This window comes from Pleurodeles waltl, chromosome 7 (assembly GCF_031143425.1).
Source record: "Pleurodeles waltl isolate 20211129_DDA chromosome 7, aPleWal1.hap1.20221129, whole genome shotgun sequence".
Taxonomy (NCBI): Eukaryota; Metazoa; Chordata; class Amphibia; order Caudata; family Salamandridae; genus Pleurodeles; species Pleurodeles waltl.
The window spans coordinates 1,524,294,654-1,524,315,622 of NC_090446.1; the positions used below are offsets into that span (position 1 = coordinate 1,524,294,654).

A 20,969-nucleotide genomic window follows, 5' to 3' on the forward strand; every position below is an offset into this window, starting at 1 on the left:
GCCCACCCCCACCCCTCTCCCTCTCAACTTCCCCACCGGGATCCACCGATCTAACAGAGGATGCTTCTTCTCACAACCTGGAGCGACCTTCTCCTGAACCTCCTGAACGCTGCATCACTCCGGGAATCTAGAACAGGGTCCAAGACATGGCTGTTTGAATTAATAGAGCACCGCAAAGCACCTAGCTACTCCAGCGCTTTGAGAGCCTCACTGATGATTTGCTGTGCTTTATAAATCTTGATTGATTGATCGCTTGATTGACCCCCGGAACCCTGAACCTCAGATCACATGTGGATTGAAGGGAATACAGAAAAAGGACTGCCCTGCTGACTCCTGGACCTGATGATGGAGACTGCACCAACAGCTTGACTGCACCTGCTGCTCCCTGGGCTAGGGTACAGAAGACTGTGCCTGTGGGGCCTGGATTGTGGTAAAGTTGCGCCCGAGCCCCAGACCAAAGTAGTGACCCCAAAGGTCAGTCCACTGACACCACCCTTGTTCCAGTACCGTGGATATGAAAGCTTTATGTATCCTCTCCTGGCTAGTCAGTAGCTGCCTGCAAAGAATCACCACTGACTGCGATGTGCCGCCAAGAAGACCTCAACTCTGGACTCAGAAATTGTCTGTCAGACCCGGGAGAGTTGCCAGCGTATAGTTTGGTTGCCAAAGACAAACACTATCCCTCAAAAAAGGAAACCGCTGGACCGAATGTGTCAGGAGGTCGGTAGCCAAGCTAGACTTCTGCTGGCCCAAAATGGAATTTGAGTGACACTGAACCCAGTGGCCAAAGTCGCCTTAACTGTAGACCTAGGAATAACTGCGGGAAGACCCCCGTCTGCCGCACAGCTTCCAAAGCACCTTGTATCCTCTGCTTCAGGACCACTCATTAAAGTTTATGGTGGTTTTGCTATAAAGTTTGGAACTGGACTCAAGACTGGTTTAGTAATCAGGTAACTGTCCAGATATTCCTTATTGGACTCACTGACCTTCTTCCTGTCTGATATTGGTCGCCTAGTCTGGCCCGGAGTATCCAAACACAACTCTTCAACACTTTTCAAAGTTTACCATCACTAAAACTTGTGTGCTGTTTAATTCAAACATCTGAAACTTATATTTTCTTTGAAAATCTATATGTCCTGTACCCTCTGGTGGAGTTTGCTGTCCTCTTACATACTGCCCATCACCCTGCAAGGAGGAAGTCAGTAGGCCATCTTCGTGTGTTTCTCACGCATTAGGCTTTCAGTGCCTAATGACAGCTGTGTGCGTTTGCGATTTTAGTTTATCAATAAGAAAACAGCACATTTCTATTAGAAATGTTTCACATATCATTGGTGACGGTACATAGATGAACAGGGATAGAATTTTAAAATTGATTAGGCAGAATAAAATGTAAGTGGGTTGGTTACGTAAATTCTCTGGTTGTAATGGAAGGTGATAAACCATTTGTGTAATGCTACAGGATCCTACAGACATTTGGAGCAAGGTGGGGGTGGGAGCAGTAAGTGCTGGTTTTTTATTTACATAGCTACAGAGTCATATCTAAAATAAACTGAAGGATTGAAGCCTCTGTGAATCTGTTGACAGCTCTTGGATATCATCCCCTGCTCAGTGTCCGTCCCTGCAGACCTGACTTGCAGCATATGATTTTTTAAACTCTAAAGTAGTGCCAGGATCCCATAACTCCTCATCCAGCATTTCTCAAAATGATTTCAAGGTCATCGGCATAAAGCGCACATATTCAGCAATGTTATGGTCTTAGGGAAGGCTAGAATTACACAATATGTTTACTTCTATTCATTGGCACTTTTGCTGATACTTGGGTAAGATCCAAAGTGGTGCTCAGTGCTTGCAGCGCGATACGTTGTGATATTTGAATCAACATCCTTGTGAGTCATTAGAGAATGAACAGTGGTCAGCACCCATTTTTCAAGCTTTCAATTAAGTATTTTTCCTTCTAACCACTAATTGTTGACATATTTTCTATGTTGCTGTTACTTTCGCCTTTGAGGTCTCATTCATTCAGTATGTCACACTGGGTGTATCTAGGCTACTTCCTGTCTTGATTGCTGCTTAATGTATAAATGTAGCCCTTATTACTTCAGATTAGGAGACCTTGATGGCCTGTACTAATGTATGGTGAGGACACCCAGATCCTGATTTAAAAGTCCCTGCGTCCCTTGGCAATCCTAGTGCCTCATTGGCTGACACCCAGAATCGTTTGAGCAGTAGTGCTGTAAGACTGGGGCATGATAAAACAGAACTACTTGTAAGTTGTAATAAATGTCTATGGCATTATTCACGAGGACCTTCATTACTAGAAGTCCATGCAATAAAATAAGTCCCTTGGAGTTTTGTTGCCAAAAACAAGACCCACAGGATCTTCCTGCTTCCGTGTTTTCAGGAAGGGTTTTCCCTTCATTTCAAATTAACTGGATGCCAACGTCCCATTGGTGTGTTGATTGCCAAGAATTCACTGTACCTTGATCTTATAGCTGCTGATATGAACAGATTGCAACAGTTTGAAAACTTTGTGGTCAGGGAAGCATCAAGTCTAAAAGAACTGGATTACATACCTGAGGTGACAATCAGGCTGCGTTGGCTCCCCTCTAAGCGAAGGGTGTAGTTTAAAATTCTGCTGATGTGTTTGTTTTCATGGGTTCAATAAAATATGCCTTAGAGACCAATTTGCCAAGTATGAGACATTCACCTCATGCACTCTAGCTCATTAATCCTCCCTACAATTAGATTTAACATGTGTGGGTGGCTGTTGTCTGTGTTTTTGTGGTGGCAAACCTTAGAATAACCTTCTGTTGACTACTCTGCCTGAAAAATTAATTTTGCTTTAGCGAAGCACTGAAAACTCTACTACTGCTAAATTGTTGTTGGTCCTGATGGTGCCTCTACAGCGAAGATGCCTCTGTGTGTGTTTGATTTTTTAAGTAACAAAATAAGTTTAATACTAATAAGGCAATGCTTGTGGGCATATGGCAATCTGAAAAATCTATTGGTGTCGGGCCACAGCATTTTAGTTTTTGTGCAGACTATAGCTTATTGCAGAAACACAGCCCACTTTTCTCTTGAGTCCTTTCTCCACCCTTTACCTCTTGGTGATGCAGCTGCATGATTAAAGAGTTCTGTGGCGAAGGAAGTCCTCTTTGATGCTGTGTGAGACTTGCCATGGTACAGTGGACGTGGGAATCACCACCCCAGGCGGGATCCGGAGTTGGTCTTTCCCTCATGTGTGTTTCTTCTTCTGCAGAGGATTTGATGTTTTGTCAGATGCGTGTGGAGGAAACAGATCATACATTTGTTTGCTTTCTGTTTCCCCGGTGTTCGGCGGAGTGATGTCTGGTTACCTCCTGTATGCCTTCTCCTCTTGGAGTACCCTTCTTCTCACTGTATGCTCATTCCACTGTACTCACTGCCTGCTCCTTGCCTGACCATTGCAGCTCACTCAGTAAAGCCAGTTTTGAGGTCTATCCCTGGGAGCAGCACAACCCCAGTGTGGCATTCCTACCCTGCATGCTTGAAATCTTCCATTTGTATTCTCTTTTGTGTGTGCGCTTTCCCCTCTGTGTGCTGTTTGCTGTCTACTCCTGACCCTCTTCCACTCCTCCAATATATTCTATGCCCCTTGTAGGTCAAGGATGGGTAAGCATAAACCGTAACCTCATTTTAAATGAGCTGTTGATGAAATGCTTGTCAAGGTTTAGAAGGGAGAGCTGCATTCCCAGAGTACCTCAGTTTCACATCGGCCTCTGTCTTTACCAAAGCGGATTGTGAGCAGGAGCACATTGTTCGTTAATGTACAACACTGTGAGTTGTCCAGACGTGCTGTGGGCTCGAAGTGGGGATGGAAGGCATGACATGGGCTCAAGCGCTGACCAAAGGACATTGTTGTGTTTTCAGTCTGAGCAGTATTGCTGCCTCACAAACCTTGAGTTGCTCATTAACGTTCAGTCCTTTTTTGTGTCCACCTCACAGCTTTGCTACCTCCATACGTACATGATCCAGGTCCACAATGCCAAAGAAGGGAAGAAACAGTTTGTGGACTTTTTCCATACTTTCTTGGACAAAGGAGCAGTAAGTATTGCAGAGCGAGGCTTTCACTCCCTCATTCTCCCAAGCTGGCCTGGTTTTACAAGCGATGTACGAAGCAGCAGACCATGTAACCTGGGGAGCAGGTGACCTCTGTCTGGCCGCAGTCACCAGCTCCAATTCTTCGTTTCACCCTTCCGTCCTGCCCCGATGCTCTAGTTAGGATCTTTAACATCCCAGTGCAGCTTTCGGCTGCTGTTCCTTATCTAACCATTCTACTTTGCCACTGATTTTAAGGTTAATTTGTATTTTTTTTTCCTCAGGTCCTTCGAATTTGCATCCCGCCGGGGTTCTCGTTTGATGTGGGTAAGACATTCCCTGTATTTGCTACGCATGTTGCGGTGGAATGTAAGAGTGGGCTCACATCAGTGTTGGGCTGATCCTGTCAGTGCTCCCTCCTGTCCTCACTGCTATCTAAGCAGCCTCCTTCTTATCACCTGGGTTTCTCGGATGCGCACTAGGAAGCGCTTTCAGGTTGGGACCCAGCTGTAGAAACACATCAGGGACACTTATTTCACTTTAACAGAGTGTGTGGCCCTGAATGTCTGAAATACATCCATGTGGATGTCAGAAACACTACTATTACCGAAACTGTAAATAAAGCAAAAATAATTACAATAATAATTGTAAATCGAAATAATGAGGGTGAGGAGCATGCTACAACTGTGCATGCATTTCAGTCATCATCAAATGGCTAAATAGCCCCAGAAAGGCCAGGAGGGTGATAGCTCCTTTAGCTCCTTTGAAGAGGTGATGGAGTTCTTACAGGAAATCCACCTGACATTGAAAACTGAGGGTGGAGGGAACATCTCAGTTTCAGTTCATTCAACACCAACTCATGGAGTTCATTGTAAAGTCATTCACTGGGTGTTAGACGTGGGCGGCAGGTACCTCATAGCTCATGGGATACTGAGAGAGAGCCATATGACTTTTAATTCCTTCCGCACTGTTTTTCTCGAAACTGAAAATGATGAAGGAAAGCTGTGCTTTGTCTTATTTGTATCATACTGTAGAGACCTGTACTCTGCTAGGGTAATGGCTCCTAAAACTGAGATTGAAATCTTTGGACAGAATCACTGTGGCCTGTTTCAATGTTCATGAGGTGGAGCCCTGAACAGCTGAAATCAAGGATGCAATTAAATCACTGACTGCATTTAAGGACCCTAGCAATGATGGAGTGGCATACAAGTCTACAACAATTTTTCGGAAATGTTTGCTCACCACTATGGAATAAATTTAAGGTGGAATATAAAGTGGGAAATCTCGGAGCCACTCTGAGAGGCCATCTTAGCACCACAGAAATCCCCTGCAATGTGTGGGTCTAATAGACTGTTATCCCTGATAAGCATCAATATTAATATGCTGACAGAAGTGGTCCCCTCGAGATTGATTACTCTATATGCCTGACCTGGTACTTCCAGGATTCAGAGCTGGCCAGTCCCCCTCTAAGAAGCGATGCCCCTTTTTTCACTCTTACCTCAGATAACACCTAACCTTCCAGCTGCAAGATTGTTGTGGTATGCAGGGAAAGGTGTTTCACATCCCGAAATGGCCTTCTGTGTTTGTGGTGCTGAGGAGACCGGGTTTTAGAGATGAGTTCATAGGATGGGTTTCACTTCTGTACTTGTAACTTATAGCCCAGATTGCTGTTAATGGCTTCTTGCTTCCTCCTTTGAAGATATTTTGAGTTGCCCGGATAGGGATGTCCACTCTCCACATGGAGCCCCGACTTGCGCCTTTAAGGAACTATAAATCATTTGATATCTCTGTGTGAGGCAGAAATGATCTGGTGTCCTTCTACTCTGACAATACTGTGCAGCGTTAGATACTGCCGGCGATGTAGCTACAGTCCCGAGGGGTTTAATAAGATGCAGGGCTACCAATAAACTGCACTAAATTAGAACTCTTCCCCGCGACTCCATGCACAGACCTCTTGATTTCCCATCAGGATGGAAGATGAACTTCACGCGCTGTCTGGGTGTCCATCTAGCCATAGAGGTAATGTTTGGGGATGATAATGGGTCAGCAGTCACTAACATTTGCGATGCTGTAACCAGGCGACTGCCCCTCCTGTTGTCCATGTCTGGTAGGGCAGCTGTTTATTAAAATTCCTTCCTTCCTAAGCTGCTGTACCTTTTTGCTAACATTCTGATACCGTTGACAAGATCCTAACTCAAAACACTACACTCAGTGCTTCTGGGTAGTGGCGGTATTACCTCCCTCCGAGTATTGTTAGTCTAATTCTGTCAGTATAACCAACTGGTTGGTTAATCTCTCAAGGACATCCCCTTCCATTGCTGCTTTTGCGACTGCACGTCTTTGTTGTGTTTCAGTCGCCTGTAGTTTGCCTTCAAAGAGACCATTATGGCTTCTCTCGCCTCTTTAAGCAGGCTGCTTCTCTTATGAGGTGTCCCTGAACACTGCCTTCGGGGTATCCTACCATCAGTATCACACAATCGTCACGTGGGACGTATTCTGTTGCGCATTCAGCCTATTGGCCATGTAATGACTTAAACTTATTTCATCCGAATCAAATAAGTCTAAGTGATTACAGGACCTATGGACCGATAGGCTGATTGCCCAAAAGAATACGTCCCAAGTGGTGACTGTGTGATATATAGATCCTGTGGGTTACTGGGTGGTTCTTGTTTTGACTTCAGGGTGTCCTACAGCACGGCAATGAAGATCAGAGAGTCAGTGATTCTTTAGTGTATGGTATGTAGCTCCAGTGGCTCTTTAGGAAGGTGTGTCTCAGCCCCCACACTTAGGTCACTTACAGAGTCATCATGCACGACATATTTCCATGGTAAAGGGTCATAGGCCCTGCACTACATCATTAATGGCAGTTGGGAGTTGTCTGCCTACTACAACATGATCCAGCCTGGCAAAGCTCTTACAGGCCACTGAATAGTGAGAGTATTCAGTCCACAGTGGCCCATCAGCTGTCTGTTAGCCCTCAGTCTATTAGCCGCATTGTGTCTGGCCCTGAGGTCGCTGTTGTACCTCCATACACGTTCAGTGCTCACACTATCAAGAGGTACGAGCTCATGCCCTAAGTGTGCGTAGGGTACTAAAGAAGACGATTTCTCGTTCATGGTTAGGGGCATACCCAGCAGCCAGTACATGGGGTGAGCCTTGGTATATACCTTTCTAGTGCAAACCCTATGAAATTTAGCATGCCCTGTATTCTTCTCTTAAAATGTGAATATGTTGCTTATGCCCCTTACTGGCAGTGCTGATCCAGTCTTCTTGTGTTTACTGGTGGTAATTTGCATCTGTGCCCACTCTGGCATTGCATGTCCTTTATTCCTGTGTTTTGTGGTGTTACTGTGACCCTTAGAGGCAATAGTGATCCAGGCTTCTGGTGTCTAGTAGTTCAAACCTCTAATCTTGGCTGCTGGGGGCTTCCGTCATCCAGTAAGCGCGTGTTCAGTGATGTTACTCTTGCCACTAAGTGGCATTGCTGAATGTGCCTTCTGGTCATAAGTGGAGAGAGCCCTGTACCCCTTCTCACTGGGGGATTTGCTCTTCCAGTATTCTTCCTGTACCCGTGTGAACCTGTTACTTCTGCCCATTTGTGGTATTGCTGATCTAGTTTCTGATGTTTAGTGGAGCTAACCTGTTGCTCACGTTAGTCCCTGCTGTCTGGGGACATTGCACTCCCTGTATTCTTGTGCGTAGTAGTGTGAACCTGTTGTTCCTGCTCTTTGGTGGCAGTGCTGATGCATCCATTTGGTGTTTAATAGCAGGAATTTGTATCCTGTTGCACCGCATGCCCCTTACTCTGATGTTAATGTCCCTGTCAGTGCCAATGCTGATCCAGCCTCTAGCACTGCGGATCTCTAGTCATGCCTGCTGGGGACTTTGCACGTCTAGTCTTCTTGTGTGTAGTTCTGCCCCTTTGTGGCATTGCTCGCCCAGCCTTGTGTTTAGTGGCGTGAACCGGTCACTCATGCCCGTTGGGGTTTATACGCATCCACTGTTCTGGTGTGCACCTGTTACTCCTGCTCCTTTCTGGATCGGTCTTGTGTTTAGTGGTGGTGTGCCTGCCCATTTGTGGCATTGCTGATCCAGCCTTCTGATGTTCAATGGCAGTAATATTTCCCTGTGCTCATGGAGGGCATTGCACATGCAGTATTCTTGTACCCTCCTGGCACAATGGTGTGCAGCAGCTTCTGACTGCTCTTGGCCTGTGCCAGTTTGTTGTTTGCACGACCTGTACTGTGGTTTAAAGCAGATGGCCCAAACAAGCCCTAGCGTGTTAGCCTGTAGGTGGATTTTCCTCTTGACCAGTTTCTGAATGTGCTTGCTGCAGTTTCCGTTAGTAGCGCTTGTAGTGAAGAGTGCCATCTTTTGGCAAGGTACCTGTTTGATCATTGCCTAGACTGTGATGATGTGCTAGTATGTTTTGGGCTGTTACGTTTCCAAACTTGGATATTAAGCAACATCCAAGGTTTGATAAAGAACTAAATAACACAGGCTTAAGGGATCAAGAATGTGATTATGGGTAAGATCTCATGTTTCCATATGTTTCATACCTTTGGTGATTAGACAGCTAAGGGATTAGGATATACTAGACATTGTTTGAGACCCTGTGCTAAAGTCAAGCAGTGGCCTCCTGGGGTCTCCTGCGGCTGAGGGGCGGTCTCCTGCTGCTTAGGGGTGGCATTCTGTGGCCAAGAGAGAGTAACATCTATCTTGTGTTCCCTCTGTTCTAGATCGGAGTCGGCCAGACATGATTTCAGAAGCCACGCTAACGAAGTGCATGAATGAGGTCCAGGCTCACCTGTATCCTGAGGTTGCCCGGCAGCTTGAAGATTTCAGGTTGGTTTTGTGAAAGCATACTGCATGCTCAGTAGGAATTCTTCATCAGTGTTCATTCTGATATGCATAAGCGGTAGGACAGTCACACTTACAGTATCCTGGATCATATACACATGCTTTCATTTTCCAAAATATTTAAACAAGAAAACATGTATGGGGGAGACAAAGGTTTGTGTCTTCTGTTTAAACATAATCTACTGAAGCTAAAGTGAACATAATAAAGTACATTTGACATTCCCAGCTCAAAAGTGGATTTTACAAATAAAAGAAGCAGGGAATGCTAAACCTGTACAGGGTTGCACCCGCATGCAAGATGGCCTTGTACCTAAAAAAGGCCCTCTTCCATCTTGCACAGCGGGTAGTCAGTTAGGCAGATTGGTCTTTCTACGTGCTGTGCAAGAATCCTGATAATGCTTTAAAGGTTATAGTTGAAGGAAGATTCACTTTTGTGGATTTGATTGCTCTTTCTCAACATAATAGGGCATTTAGCTTGTTTTACCTTTTTTTTTTTTTTTAAGATTGAGCTCTTTTCAGATTTTAGTTGTTGAGATTTTTTTCACCTGTGCCTTCAATCGCCATGCTTGCTTTCTTTGACAGGTGCTGTAGGAAAATGTCTCCCTGTTGCAGTTACCCCCCCACTTTTTGCCTGATACTGATGCTGACTTGACTGAGAAGTGTGCTGGGAACCTGCTAACCAGGCCCCAGCACCAGTGTTCTTTCACTAAAAATGTACCATTGTTTCCACCATTGGCACACCCCTGGCACACAGATAAGTCCCTTGTAAAAGGTACCAGTGGTACCAAGGGTCCTGTGACCAAGGAAGGTCCCTAAGGGCTGCAGCATGTGTTGTGCCACCCTAAGGGACCCCTCTCCTAACGCATGCACACTGCCATTGCAGATTGTGTGTGTTGGTGGGGACAAAAAGCCAAAGTCGACATGGCATCCACCTCAGAATGCCATGCACACAAAATGCTGCCTGTGGCATAGGAATGTCACCCCTCTAGCAGGTCTTACAGCCCTAAGGCAGGGAGCACTATACCACAGGTAAGGGCATAGCTGCATGAGCAATATGCCCCTACAGTGTCTAAGTCTATTCTTAGACATTGTAAGTACAGTGTGGCCCTATTAAGTATATGGCCTGGGAGTTTGTCAAAACAAACTCCACAGCTCCATAATGGCTACACTGAATACTGGGAAGTTTGGTATCAAACTTCTCAGAATAATAAACCCACACTGATGCCAGTGTTGGATTTATTACAAAATGCACACAGAGGGCATCTTAGAATATGACTCCTGTAATTTACCCAATCCTTCAGTGCAGGACTGACTGGTCTGTGCCAGCCTGCCACTGAGACGAGTTTCTGCCCCACTGGGGTGAGAGCCTTTGTGCTCTCTGAGGCCAGAAACAAAGCCTGCACTGGATGGAGGTGCTTCTCACCTACCCCTGCAGGAACTGTAACACCTGGCGGTGAGCCTCAAAGGCTCATGCCTTTTGTTACAGCACCCCAGGGCATCCCAGTTAGTGGAGATGACCGCCCCTCCGGCCACTGCCCCCACTTTTGGCAGCAAGGCAGGGGAGGATAATGAGAAAAATAAAGAGTCGTCCCTAAGGTGTCCTGAGCTGAGGTGACCCCTGCCTTTAAAAATCCTCCATCTAGAGATTGGAGGATCCCCCCAATAGGATTAGGATTAGAGATGTGCCCCCCTCCCCTCAGGGAGGAGGCACAAAGAGGGTGTAGCCACCCTCTAGGACAGTAGCCATTGGCTACTGCCCCCTCCCAGACCTAAACACACCCCTAAGTTTTGTATTTATGGGTGACCCAGAACCCAGGAAATCAGATTCCTGCAACCTGAAAAAAGAAGGAATGCTGACCTGAAATCCCCGCAGAGACGACGGAGACGACAACTGACTTGGCCCCAGCCCTACCGGCCTGTCTCCAGACTCAAAGAACCTGCACAGCGATGCATCCGACAGGGACCAGCGACCTCTGAGGACTCAGAGGACCGCCCTGAACCCGAAGGACCAAGAAACTCCCGAGAATAGCGGCACTGTCAAAAAACAGCAACAACTGTGCAACTCTCTAACAACTTCCAAAGAACTCTTTCTTCCCGCCCGAAGCGTGAGACTTCTCACTCTGCACCCGACACCCCTGGCTCGAGCTCCAGAGAACTAACACCGCAGAGAGGACTCCCAGTCGACTGTGACGACGTGAGTAACCTGAGTCGACCCCCCCTGAACCCCCACAGCGACGCCTGCAGAGAGGATCCAGAAGCTCCCCCTGACCGCGACTACCTGGTAACAAGGAACCTGGACCAAGCACTGTGCCCTCTTCCTAGCCCAGTCGGTGGCTGGCCTGAGAAGCCCCCCTGTGCCCTGCCAGCTTCGCCTAAGTGACCCCCCCCCCCCCCGGCCCCTCCTTTGCTTTCAATAGCAAACCTGACGCTAACTTTGCACACTGCACTGCACCCGGCCGCCCCTTTGCCACTGAGGGTGTGTTTAGGGTGCCTGTTTGTGTTCCACCCCCAGTGCTCAACAAAACACCCCTGGTCTGTGCTCCCTGAGGACGCAGGTGCAGGTACTTACCTGCCAGCAGACTGGAACCGGAGCACCCCTGTTCTCCATAGGCGCCAATGTGTTTTGGGCCCTCCTTTGACCTCTGCACCTGACCGGCCCTGTGCCAGCATCCTGTTGCAGTGGCATGCATGGCTCCTTATTTACGGCTTCAAACTAGAGATTTACCAGAACCTGCTGAACATTCTATTCGAAAATGAATACCTCTTTCGCGCTCAGGTGGACTAAACATTGGAGAAAGAAAAAAAAAAGACATTGAGACGGAAAACACATTCAGGGTCAAAATACCTCCTCCGGGGGTTACTTCAAAGGCTCCTATAGAGGTAACAGTTCCAGAGGCAGAGGAAAGGATGCCTCTCCACATGGAGCTGCACCCACCGCCACCAAAAAGTGACTTCCCTCTATTACCTCCTGTAAGGAAATGCCTCCTTGGCATGGTTACCCCCTGACTTTTTGCCTTTGCTGATGCTATGTTTACAATTGAAAGTGTGCTGAGGCCTGCTAACCAGGCCCCAGCACCAGTGTTCTTTCCCTAACCTGTACTTTTGTATCCACAATTGGCAGACCCTGGCATCCAGATAAGTCCCTTGTAACTGGTACTTCTAGTACCAAGGGCCCTGATGCCAAGGAAGGTCTCTAAGGGCTGCAGCATGTCTTATGCCACCCTGGAGACCTCTCACTCAGCACAGACACACTGCTTGCCAGCTTGTGTGTGCTAGTGAGAACAAAACGAGTAAGTCGACATGGCACTCCCCTCAGGGTGCCATGCCAACCTCTCACTGCCTATGCAAGTATAGGTCAGCCACCCCTCTAGCAGGCCTTACAGCCCTAAGGCAGGGTGCACTATACCATAGGTGAGGGTACCAGTGCATGAGCATGGTACCCCTACAGTGTCTAAACAAAACCTTAGACATTGTAAGTGCAGGGTAGCCAAAAGAGTATATGGTCTGGGAGTCTGTTTTGCACGAACTCCACAGCACCATAATGGCTACACTGAAAACTGAGTAGTTTGGTATCAAACTTCTCAGCACAATAAATGCACACTGATGCCAGTGTACATTTTATTGCAAAATACACCCCAGAGGGCACCTTAGAGGTGCCCCCTGAAACTTAACCGACTGTCTGTGTAGGCTGACTAGTTCCAGCAGCCTGCCACACTAGAGACATGTTGCTGGCCCCATGGGGAGAGTGCCTTTGTCACTCTGAGGCCAGTAACAAAGCCTGCACTGGGTGGAGATGCTAACACCTCCCCCAGGCAGGAGCTGTAACACCTGGCGGTGAGCCTCAAAGGCTCACCCCTTTGTCACAGCCCAGCAGGGCACTCCAGCTTAGTGGAGTTGCCTGCCCCCTCCGGCCACGGCCCCCACATTTGGCGGCAAGGCTGGAGGGAACAAAGAAAGCAACAAGGAGGAGTCACTGGCCAGTCAGGACAGCCCCTAAGGTGTCCTGAGCTGAGGTGACTCTAACTTTTAGAAATCCTCCATCTTGCAGATGGAGGATTCCCCCAATAGGGTTAGGATTGTGACCCCCTCCCCTTGGGAGGAGGCACAAAGAGGGTGTACCCACCCTCAGGGCTAGTAGCCATTGGCTACTAACCCCCCAGACCTAAACACGCCCTTAAATTTAGTATTTAAGGGCTCTCCCTGAACCTAGAAATGAGATTCCTGCAACAACAAGAAGAAGGACTGCCTAGCTGAAAACCCCTGCAGAGGAAGACCAGAAGACAACAACTGCCTTGGCTCCAGAAACTCACCGGCCTGTCTCCTGCCTTCCAAAGAACTCTGCTCCAGCGACGCCTTCCAAAGGGACCAGCGACCTCTGCATCCTCTGAGGACTGCCCTGCTTCGACGACGACAAGAAACTCCCGAGGACAGCGGACCTGCTCCAAAAAGACTGCAACTTTATCCAAAGGAGCAGCTTTAAAGAACCCTGCAATCTCCCCGCAAGAAGCGTGAGACTTGCAACACTGCACCCGGCGACCCCGACTCGGCTGGTGGAGAACCAACACCTCAGGGAGGACCCCCGGACTACTCTACGACTGTGAGTACCAAAACCTGTCCCCCCTGAGCCCCCACAGCGCCGCCTGCAGAGGGAATCCCGAGGCTTCCCCTGACCGCGACTCTCTGAAACCTAAGTCCCGACGCCTGGAAAAGACCCTGCACCCGTAGCCCCCAGGACCTGAAGGACCGGACTTTCACTGCAGAAGTGACCCCCAGGAGTCCCTCTCCCTTGCCCAAGTGGAGGGTTCCCCGAGGAAGCCCCCCCTTGCCTGCCTGCAGCGCTGAAGAGATCCCTTGATCTCTCATTGACTTCCATTGCGAACCCGACGCTTGTTCTAACACTGCACCCGGCCGCCCCCGCGCCGCTGAGGGTGAAATTTCTGTGTGGGCTTGTGTCCCCCCCGGTGCCCTACAAAACCCCCCTGGTCTGCCCTCCGAAGACGCGGGTACTTACCTGCTGGCAGACTGGAACCGGGGCACCCCCTTCTCTCCATTGAAGCCTATGCGTTTTGGGCACCACTTTGAACTCTGCACCTGACCGGCCCTGAGCTGCTGGTGTGGTAACTTTGGGGTTGCTCTGAACCCCCAACGGTGGGCTACCTTGGACCAAGAACTGAACCCTGTAAGTGTCGTACTTACCTGGTAAAACTAACAAAAACTTACCTCCCCCAGGAACTGTGAAAATTGCACTGTGTCCACTTTTAAAATAGCTATTTGTGAATAACTTGAAAAGTATACATGCAATTGAAATGATTCAAAGTTCCTAATGTACTTACCTGCAATACCTTTCAAACAAGATATTACATGTTAAATTTGAACCTGTGGTTCTTAAAATAAACTAAGAAAAGATATTTTTCTATACAAAACCTATTGGCTGGATTTGTCTCTGAGTGTGTGTACCTCATTTATTGTCTGTGTATGTACAACAAATCCTTAACACTACTCCTTGGATAAGCCTACTGCTCGACCACACTACCACAAAACAGAGCATTAGTATTATCTCTTTTTACCACTATTTTACCTCTAAGGGGAACCCTTGGACTCTGTGCATGCTATTCCTTACTTTGAAATAGCACATACAGAGCCAACTTCCTACTCCTCCCTACCACATAACACCAGTTGGAGGTCACTTATAACTTTTCTACCCACATGGCAAACCCTTACATCAGACCAGTGGGTGTTGGACATCACCCAACATGGTTATTGTCTGGAGCTCATTACCACACCTCCCTCCATTCCACCTCGCAAACACAGGTTACTACTGGGACATCACACATTACTTAAACAGGAAGTCAAAGCTCTTCTCCAAAAAGGAACTATAGAGCCTGTTCCCATATGTTAACAGGGTACAGGAATGTACTCACTATATTTCCTAATACCCAAAAAGGATGGCTCGTTGCAGCCAACTCTAGACCAAAGGCCCATAAACAAATGCATTTTGTCAGAGAACGTCCACATGGTAACCATACAAAATGTGATCCCACTTCCACAACAGGGTAACTTTATGCTACACTAGACCTAAAGGATGCCTTTCCTAGACCCTGTACCCCACATCACTCTCGCAGTGGGCGCATCACTCTCGCAGTGGGCGCATCACTCTCGCAGTGGGCGCATCACTCTCGCAGTGGGCGCATCACTCTCGCAGTGGGCGCATCACTCTCGCAGTGGGCGCATCACTCTCGCAGTGGGCGCATCACTCTCGCAGTGGGCGCATCACTCTCGCAGTGGGCGCATCACTCTCGCAGAATGGGGTGCACACTTACAAGATCTCACAGCACAGGGACGATGGGACACCAAATATTGGAGTCCCCACGTCAACTACCTAGAGCTTCAAGCTGTTCACCTAGCATTGAAAGCCTTCTACCTGAGCAGCAAGGGTGTCCTAGTCCAGATGGACATGTACTACCTACAGAAACAGGTAGGAACATGTTCTCTGCAACTATCTCAGAACATTTGGTACTGGGCTCTTTATCACAACATTCATTTGTTAGCTGAGTACCTTCCTGGAACAGACAACGTTTTTGCCGAACTCCTCAGCAGGATGTGGCAACAAGTCCATGCGTGGCAGCTCTACCCGCAAGTCTTTCTTCCAATCTTCCACAGATGGGGGTTCCCTCAAATAGATCTGTTTGCGACTGCGTATAATGCCAAATGCCCAAAGTTCCCCTCCAGGTTCCCACGCTCAGGATCCAGCAGAAATGCATTATGGATTAATTGGTTAGGGACATTTGCCTACGCTTTTCTTCCTCTCCCTTTCCTTCCATTTCTGGTTCGGAAGCTCAGGAAAATGTTTCTCACGCTCGTACTAGTAGCTGTCACATGTGCTTGTCAGCCCTGGTTCAGAATGTTACCAGACTTTTCTGTAGTTCTCCACAAGAAGCTCCCCAACAGGCCACACCTTCTCACTCAGAACCATGGCGAAATTAGGCACTAATCCCAAATCTCTCAACCTGCCGATCTGGCTGCTGAAGTCATAGAATTCGGATACCTTAATCTGCCACTTGAATGTATGATCAGTCTTAAAGAAGCCCACAGATGTATCACTTGAGCATGTTATGCACCCAAGTGGAAAAGATCTGTTTACTACTGTCACTCAAAACAAATTGATCCCATTAATGACACAGTTCAAAACATGGTCTGTTACTTGCTTCATTTACAATTTTCTAGTCTAGCATTCACGTCTATAAAGTTACATCTAGCCGCAGTAGCTGCCTATGTTTAAAAAAGGCAACACATTTCTTTATTCAAAATAACAGTAATTAAGGTCTTTATAGCAGGCCTTAAAAGAGTAATGTCACCATGGCTTCCTCCTGCACCCTCATGGAATCTTACATTGTTCTTACACATCTCATGAGCCCTCCATTGACGTCCCTTCATACTTGCCCCTTCAGTTCCTCTCGGAAGGTGGCATCTTTAATTGCTGTTACCTCACTCAGACATGCTGATGAGCTCCAGGTGTTTATGCTGGAGGAACCTTTCTTCCAGCTCCACAGAGGCAGGGCAGTCCCCCAAACTAACCCCCACATTCCTTCCAAAGCTAGTCTCTCCTTTTCACCTCAATCAATTAAGTTAACATTTTTTTTCCCTCAACCAGACTCAGTTGCCTAGAGAGCTTTCCATACACCAGATGTTAAGAGCCCTCATATACTAAATTGATAGGACTAACACCTTTAGAAACACTAAACAACTATTTTTTGCTTTCTCACCACCTCATAAAACAAAGCCTACATCCAAATCAGGCACCGTCCGATGGATAGCTAAGCGCTTTCAAACATGTTACGCTAAAGCTAAAATAACTCTACCTACTCCTCCTAGCGCACTCTACTCAAAGGAAGGGAGCTTCTATGGCTTTCCTAGGAAACATTCCAGTAGCCGGCATATGTAAAGCAGCTGCCTGGCCTACACTACACACATTCACTAGGCACTATTGTGTAGATGTTCTCGCACACCAACAAGCTAATGTAGGACAGGCAGTGTTACGGATACTTTTCCAAACAACTGCAGCACCCACAGGCTAGCCACCGCTTTACAGTCTGTGCCGTACTATGAAGGAACAGTGCTCCAAGTATAATGTTCATTATAAGAAGGGCATAAGTGCTGCTTTCAATTGAGACTAACCTTGTTTCCTGTTTTTTTTTGTCACATACTAGTGCCGGAGTCAATTTGTGTGTGCAACTGTTTGTGTTTTCACCCACTTATTTGTTATTGCACAACAATAAAGATTTATTGTGTCTAGTAGACGAAATAAATGGCCTTAAATGTTTTCCCATTATATGAGCAGTAAGTGTTCCGATGAGGGACCGTTGTACCTTTATAACATTACTTAACCTGGTCCCTGGATATCCATGGGTTACCCTTGTCCTTTATAGATGAGTCAGTGGAGAGCATGTGTACCTACAGCCACACATACCTCGAACAGGATATGTCACCTACCCTGTACGCATCTGTTTGTGGCATGTAGTGCTGTAGATTCACATGTGTCCACCTCCTCCCCGGACACCTGTGGCCGTTGCAGTTTCATTTCTCTTTTTACATGTATGGACGTCTCTTTACTTACCACTTACTTTCACACTCCATTCTCACCCACCTGCGCCAAAAGGCTTAACAATGGAGCTGATGCCCATGCACATTATCACCAAGAGGAAGAGTTAGCTACCTCGTGACTCGAAAGACTTCTTCGAATAAAAACAACTTGCACAAATCTCGACCCAACACTAGATGGCAGCAGTATGCAGCGAATGTGCTACTAAAGCACATCATGCACAAACAGATGCTGACAGGGTGACTAACACATTCCAGCTGCTAGTTTCACCTTTTGTGCATGTTCTACACAATCATCTTTTTTCACAATTGCACTGATTGGAGATTTAGTAGATGAATTTAGAAAGGTTTGTGCCCCATTCAGAGAGTTATTTCCAATGGAAATTGAATGTTGTGCTTTAAAAATGATGGATCCCTCTTTCGTCATAGATTCAGGACTTACCCTGACATCGGCTAGAAGGTTGGGTGAGATTTTACTTCTGCACAATGAAGGACATTAGACATTGTTTCTCCAATAGAATGTTTTCGTACAGATTTATCCTTTGTTTTTTTCCAGAAATAATGTCAGACTTCCATATTAATCAGACAATCTCATTAGCAAGTTTTTCTGTCCCTCATCCCTCAAGGGAACGGTCTCTACATACCTTGAATGGAAGTCTATAGAGACCATAAACCAGGGACATGCACAAGGACAAACAACACTTCGTAAAGTGTGTAGCTGTTCGTACCTATCTATTTTCCTTTAAAAAATCACTTCTTGGTGAATAGTCTCATGTATGACCTCCTCTTACTGAAGAGCAAACATACCTCTACCAGGTAAGCCCAAGACTTTCACAGATTGTGGGAAAATAGATACTGAAGCTCATGGGATGAATCTCCCTAGTCCAGACATTTGCAGGGCCGCAGCACTGATATCAGTCATACTTTTGCTGAGCATCATTGAATAGATTCTGGCTAAATGCTCAAGCATTACTGCTCAGCCTGTTTGCATGATTCCCTGACCATGATCCTCTAACATGTGGGTTAAGCATGGTACTCTGTTCTACCACTCATGACTATCTGAGAATCCTGTGATGGAAGAAGAGAAGTTATGTTTGTAGAATGTGCTGCTGTAGATTCACATGCTACGCATACTTCTGTCATCTCGTGTTTGGCGCGGGTGTTTGGAAGTTGTTTTTCTTAGAAGTCGCCCTCGGTGTTGAGGTCTTCTCAGTGCACCTTGACAAGGATTCCACCTCAGATTGTTTCTTTCCACCATCAGGTTGAGACATTTAAGTTTTAACTCCGGGACTTTTGTCAATTTCTGATTTCTTTATTTATTTTTTAAAGCCTCAGTCGTTGGGTTTCCTACTCCATCATCAGAAGAACCATTGGCTGAAGCATCAGTGATCACATCTTTCTGTTTCCAAACCATACCAGAGCAGTTTCTTTCCAGGACTCCGGTCTTATTGGGAGTTGCTGTTTGAGGAGTGCGTTGTGGAGGAGATGCTGTTGCGTTCTTGCCCCGGGTGTGATAGTGAGTACCCATGGTAGGATCACCAGCGGGTCCTCACAATCTGCCTGCCTCTGAAGCCTGCCCAGCCTCTTCCTGTCTGGTCTGCTTGGCTAGATTTAAAAGCCGCAGGTGATTTGATTTTACCCAGAGCACTCTTGGGCTCATCTTGAGATGCTGCATTGAGACCCCCCCATCATACCGCCGGTCTTCAGCGCCAGAGACCTTGGTGGAGCCCGGGAGGGGGGAGCGCATTGGCTCTTTCACCAGCCCAGCAGGTACAACACCCTGAGGTTTGGGCATCAGAGGGCTCCGGCATGAAGAGGCTCCAACTCCACAGCAAATTAAAGTGTCGAGGACAAAGACCCCGTACAGAGCCCCCCAGGCCCCCACCAGAGATCAGACCTTCATGTGGCTTTCCCTTGAAAGCAGTCTCAGCAGAAGGCCGAGCACCGCTCCCGAGAGAGTCTGCCCTTGAGCCCCAAGTATTCTTAAGGCAAGGCTGCCGGGCCTTGATTCCAGCCAAAGCTCCCCTCTGAACCGGAGCCCTCAAACACCCAAACCAGCGCCAAGAACACTGGACGCTGAGATTGAAGGGAGTAGGACATCCCCAGTCAATGAGCTACGCGAAATCCCTGATAAGCAACACAAAGTATGTATTCATCCCTCTGGCAGACAAATCTGTCTCCATGCTGACGAGAGACAGACACCCACCGCCCCCCAGCAGGGAGGATGAGAAGGCGAGCCTTTGAAGAGGGGATCCCTGAAGAACTGTGCCGCTTTCCCATGCCTAAGAGCATCTCAGCCACACAAATGAATGTTTAGAGACTCCAGATTTTGAATAAAGTTAGTTCCCTGTTATTGGTGAAGATATTCTTCAATTCAATTAGCTGTCAGTAGCATGTGTTGCTGTAGATACATATGCTGCTGCCATCTAGTGTTGGGCTTGGAAGTTGCAACTTGTTTTTCTTCCAAAAAGTCTTTTGAGTCATGAGGTATAGTGAACCCTCCCTTAGTTGGCACCTTTGTTAGCTTGTGATTTGTTTCACCATCAGACTTAGACATGTACTGACAGGGCTCGTGTCTGGCGCTGGTCGTTCTCCCCTTTGGGCCCACATGGTCCCTCTTTGACTCCAGTAGCAGCGGAAGGCATTCCGCACAACTTCCGTTCTTTGGCAAAGCAGTGTTTAGTGGATGCTGACCTTCTATGGCTCCTCACCTTCCAGGCCCAGGCCCCTCGGAGGCTTCTGCCCTGTTCCTGGAGAGTTTAGTGCACGAGAATGCATCAGGAGTGGAAAGCGCTCCCATCCCCTGTGCCCTGTACCACTGCAAGTATCCATGGACCGATCATCACCAGGTCTGCAGTCTCTGATGCCCTCTGCCACAGCGATGCCAGGCGCGTGGCCTGCCTTACTCCAGTACCATGTTCTGGCCCCAAAAGCAAACTTTACAAGAGAAACTGGACGAGGAATGGCTTCAGACTCGCAGCTCTTTCGAGGACAGCGTTAAGATCACTCCAAGCATGAAGGAGTCTGTCCCTTGGTGGACTCGAGATGAACATCTTTCTAAAGGATTAAACTTCCTGTCTCAATAGCGTATTTTGTGGTGACTACCGATGCCTTCCTTCAAGGACGGGGCGCACACCATTAATCCCCCGGATTCTCAACAAAATAAAGCGTGAACCGTGCAGGGTATTTCTAATAGTCCCGAAATGGCCCAGTCAGCATTGGTTACCCGAACTGATCCTGCTTTTGGAACAAACATCATTTTCGCCTGAAGCCCTTTTCAACTTTGACAGTGAGCCACAACATAATACTTCATCAGAATCCAGTGTCTTTGTACTTATCAGCATGGTTCAAGAACACAGTGACTTTGTGAACCTGAATATCCCACAGGTCTGTAAAGAGATTCTTCCTGGAGACAGCTGAATCTACTTACACGA

At 47.3% G+C, this 20,969-nt stretch overlaps 1 protein-coding gene across 7 annotated transcripts in view; it reads left to right on the plus strand.

The window, feature by feature from the left end:
* Positions 1 to 20,969, plus strand: part of ARHGEF1 (Rho guanine nucleotide exchange factor 1) — a 579,253-nt gene that overhangs the window by 188,424 nt on the left and 369,860 nt on the right. For all 7 annotated transcript variants that reach the window (XM_069201362.1, XM_069201364.1, XM_069201365.1 and 4 more), the window contains exons 5-7: positions 3,985 to 4,083; positions 4,362 to 4,404; positions 8,817 to 8,922. In XM_069201362.1, coding sequence (XP_069057463.1) covers positions 3,985 to 4,083; positions 4,362 to 4,404; positions 8,817 to 8,922 — 248 coding nt within the window. The remainder of the gene's footprint in view (positions 1 to 3,984; positions 4,084 to 4,361; positions 4,405 to 8,816; positions 8,923 to 20,969) is intronic.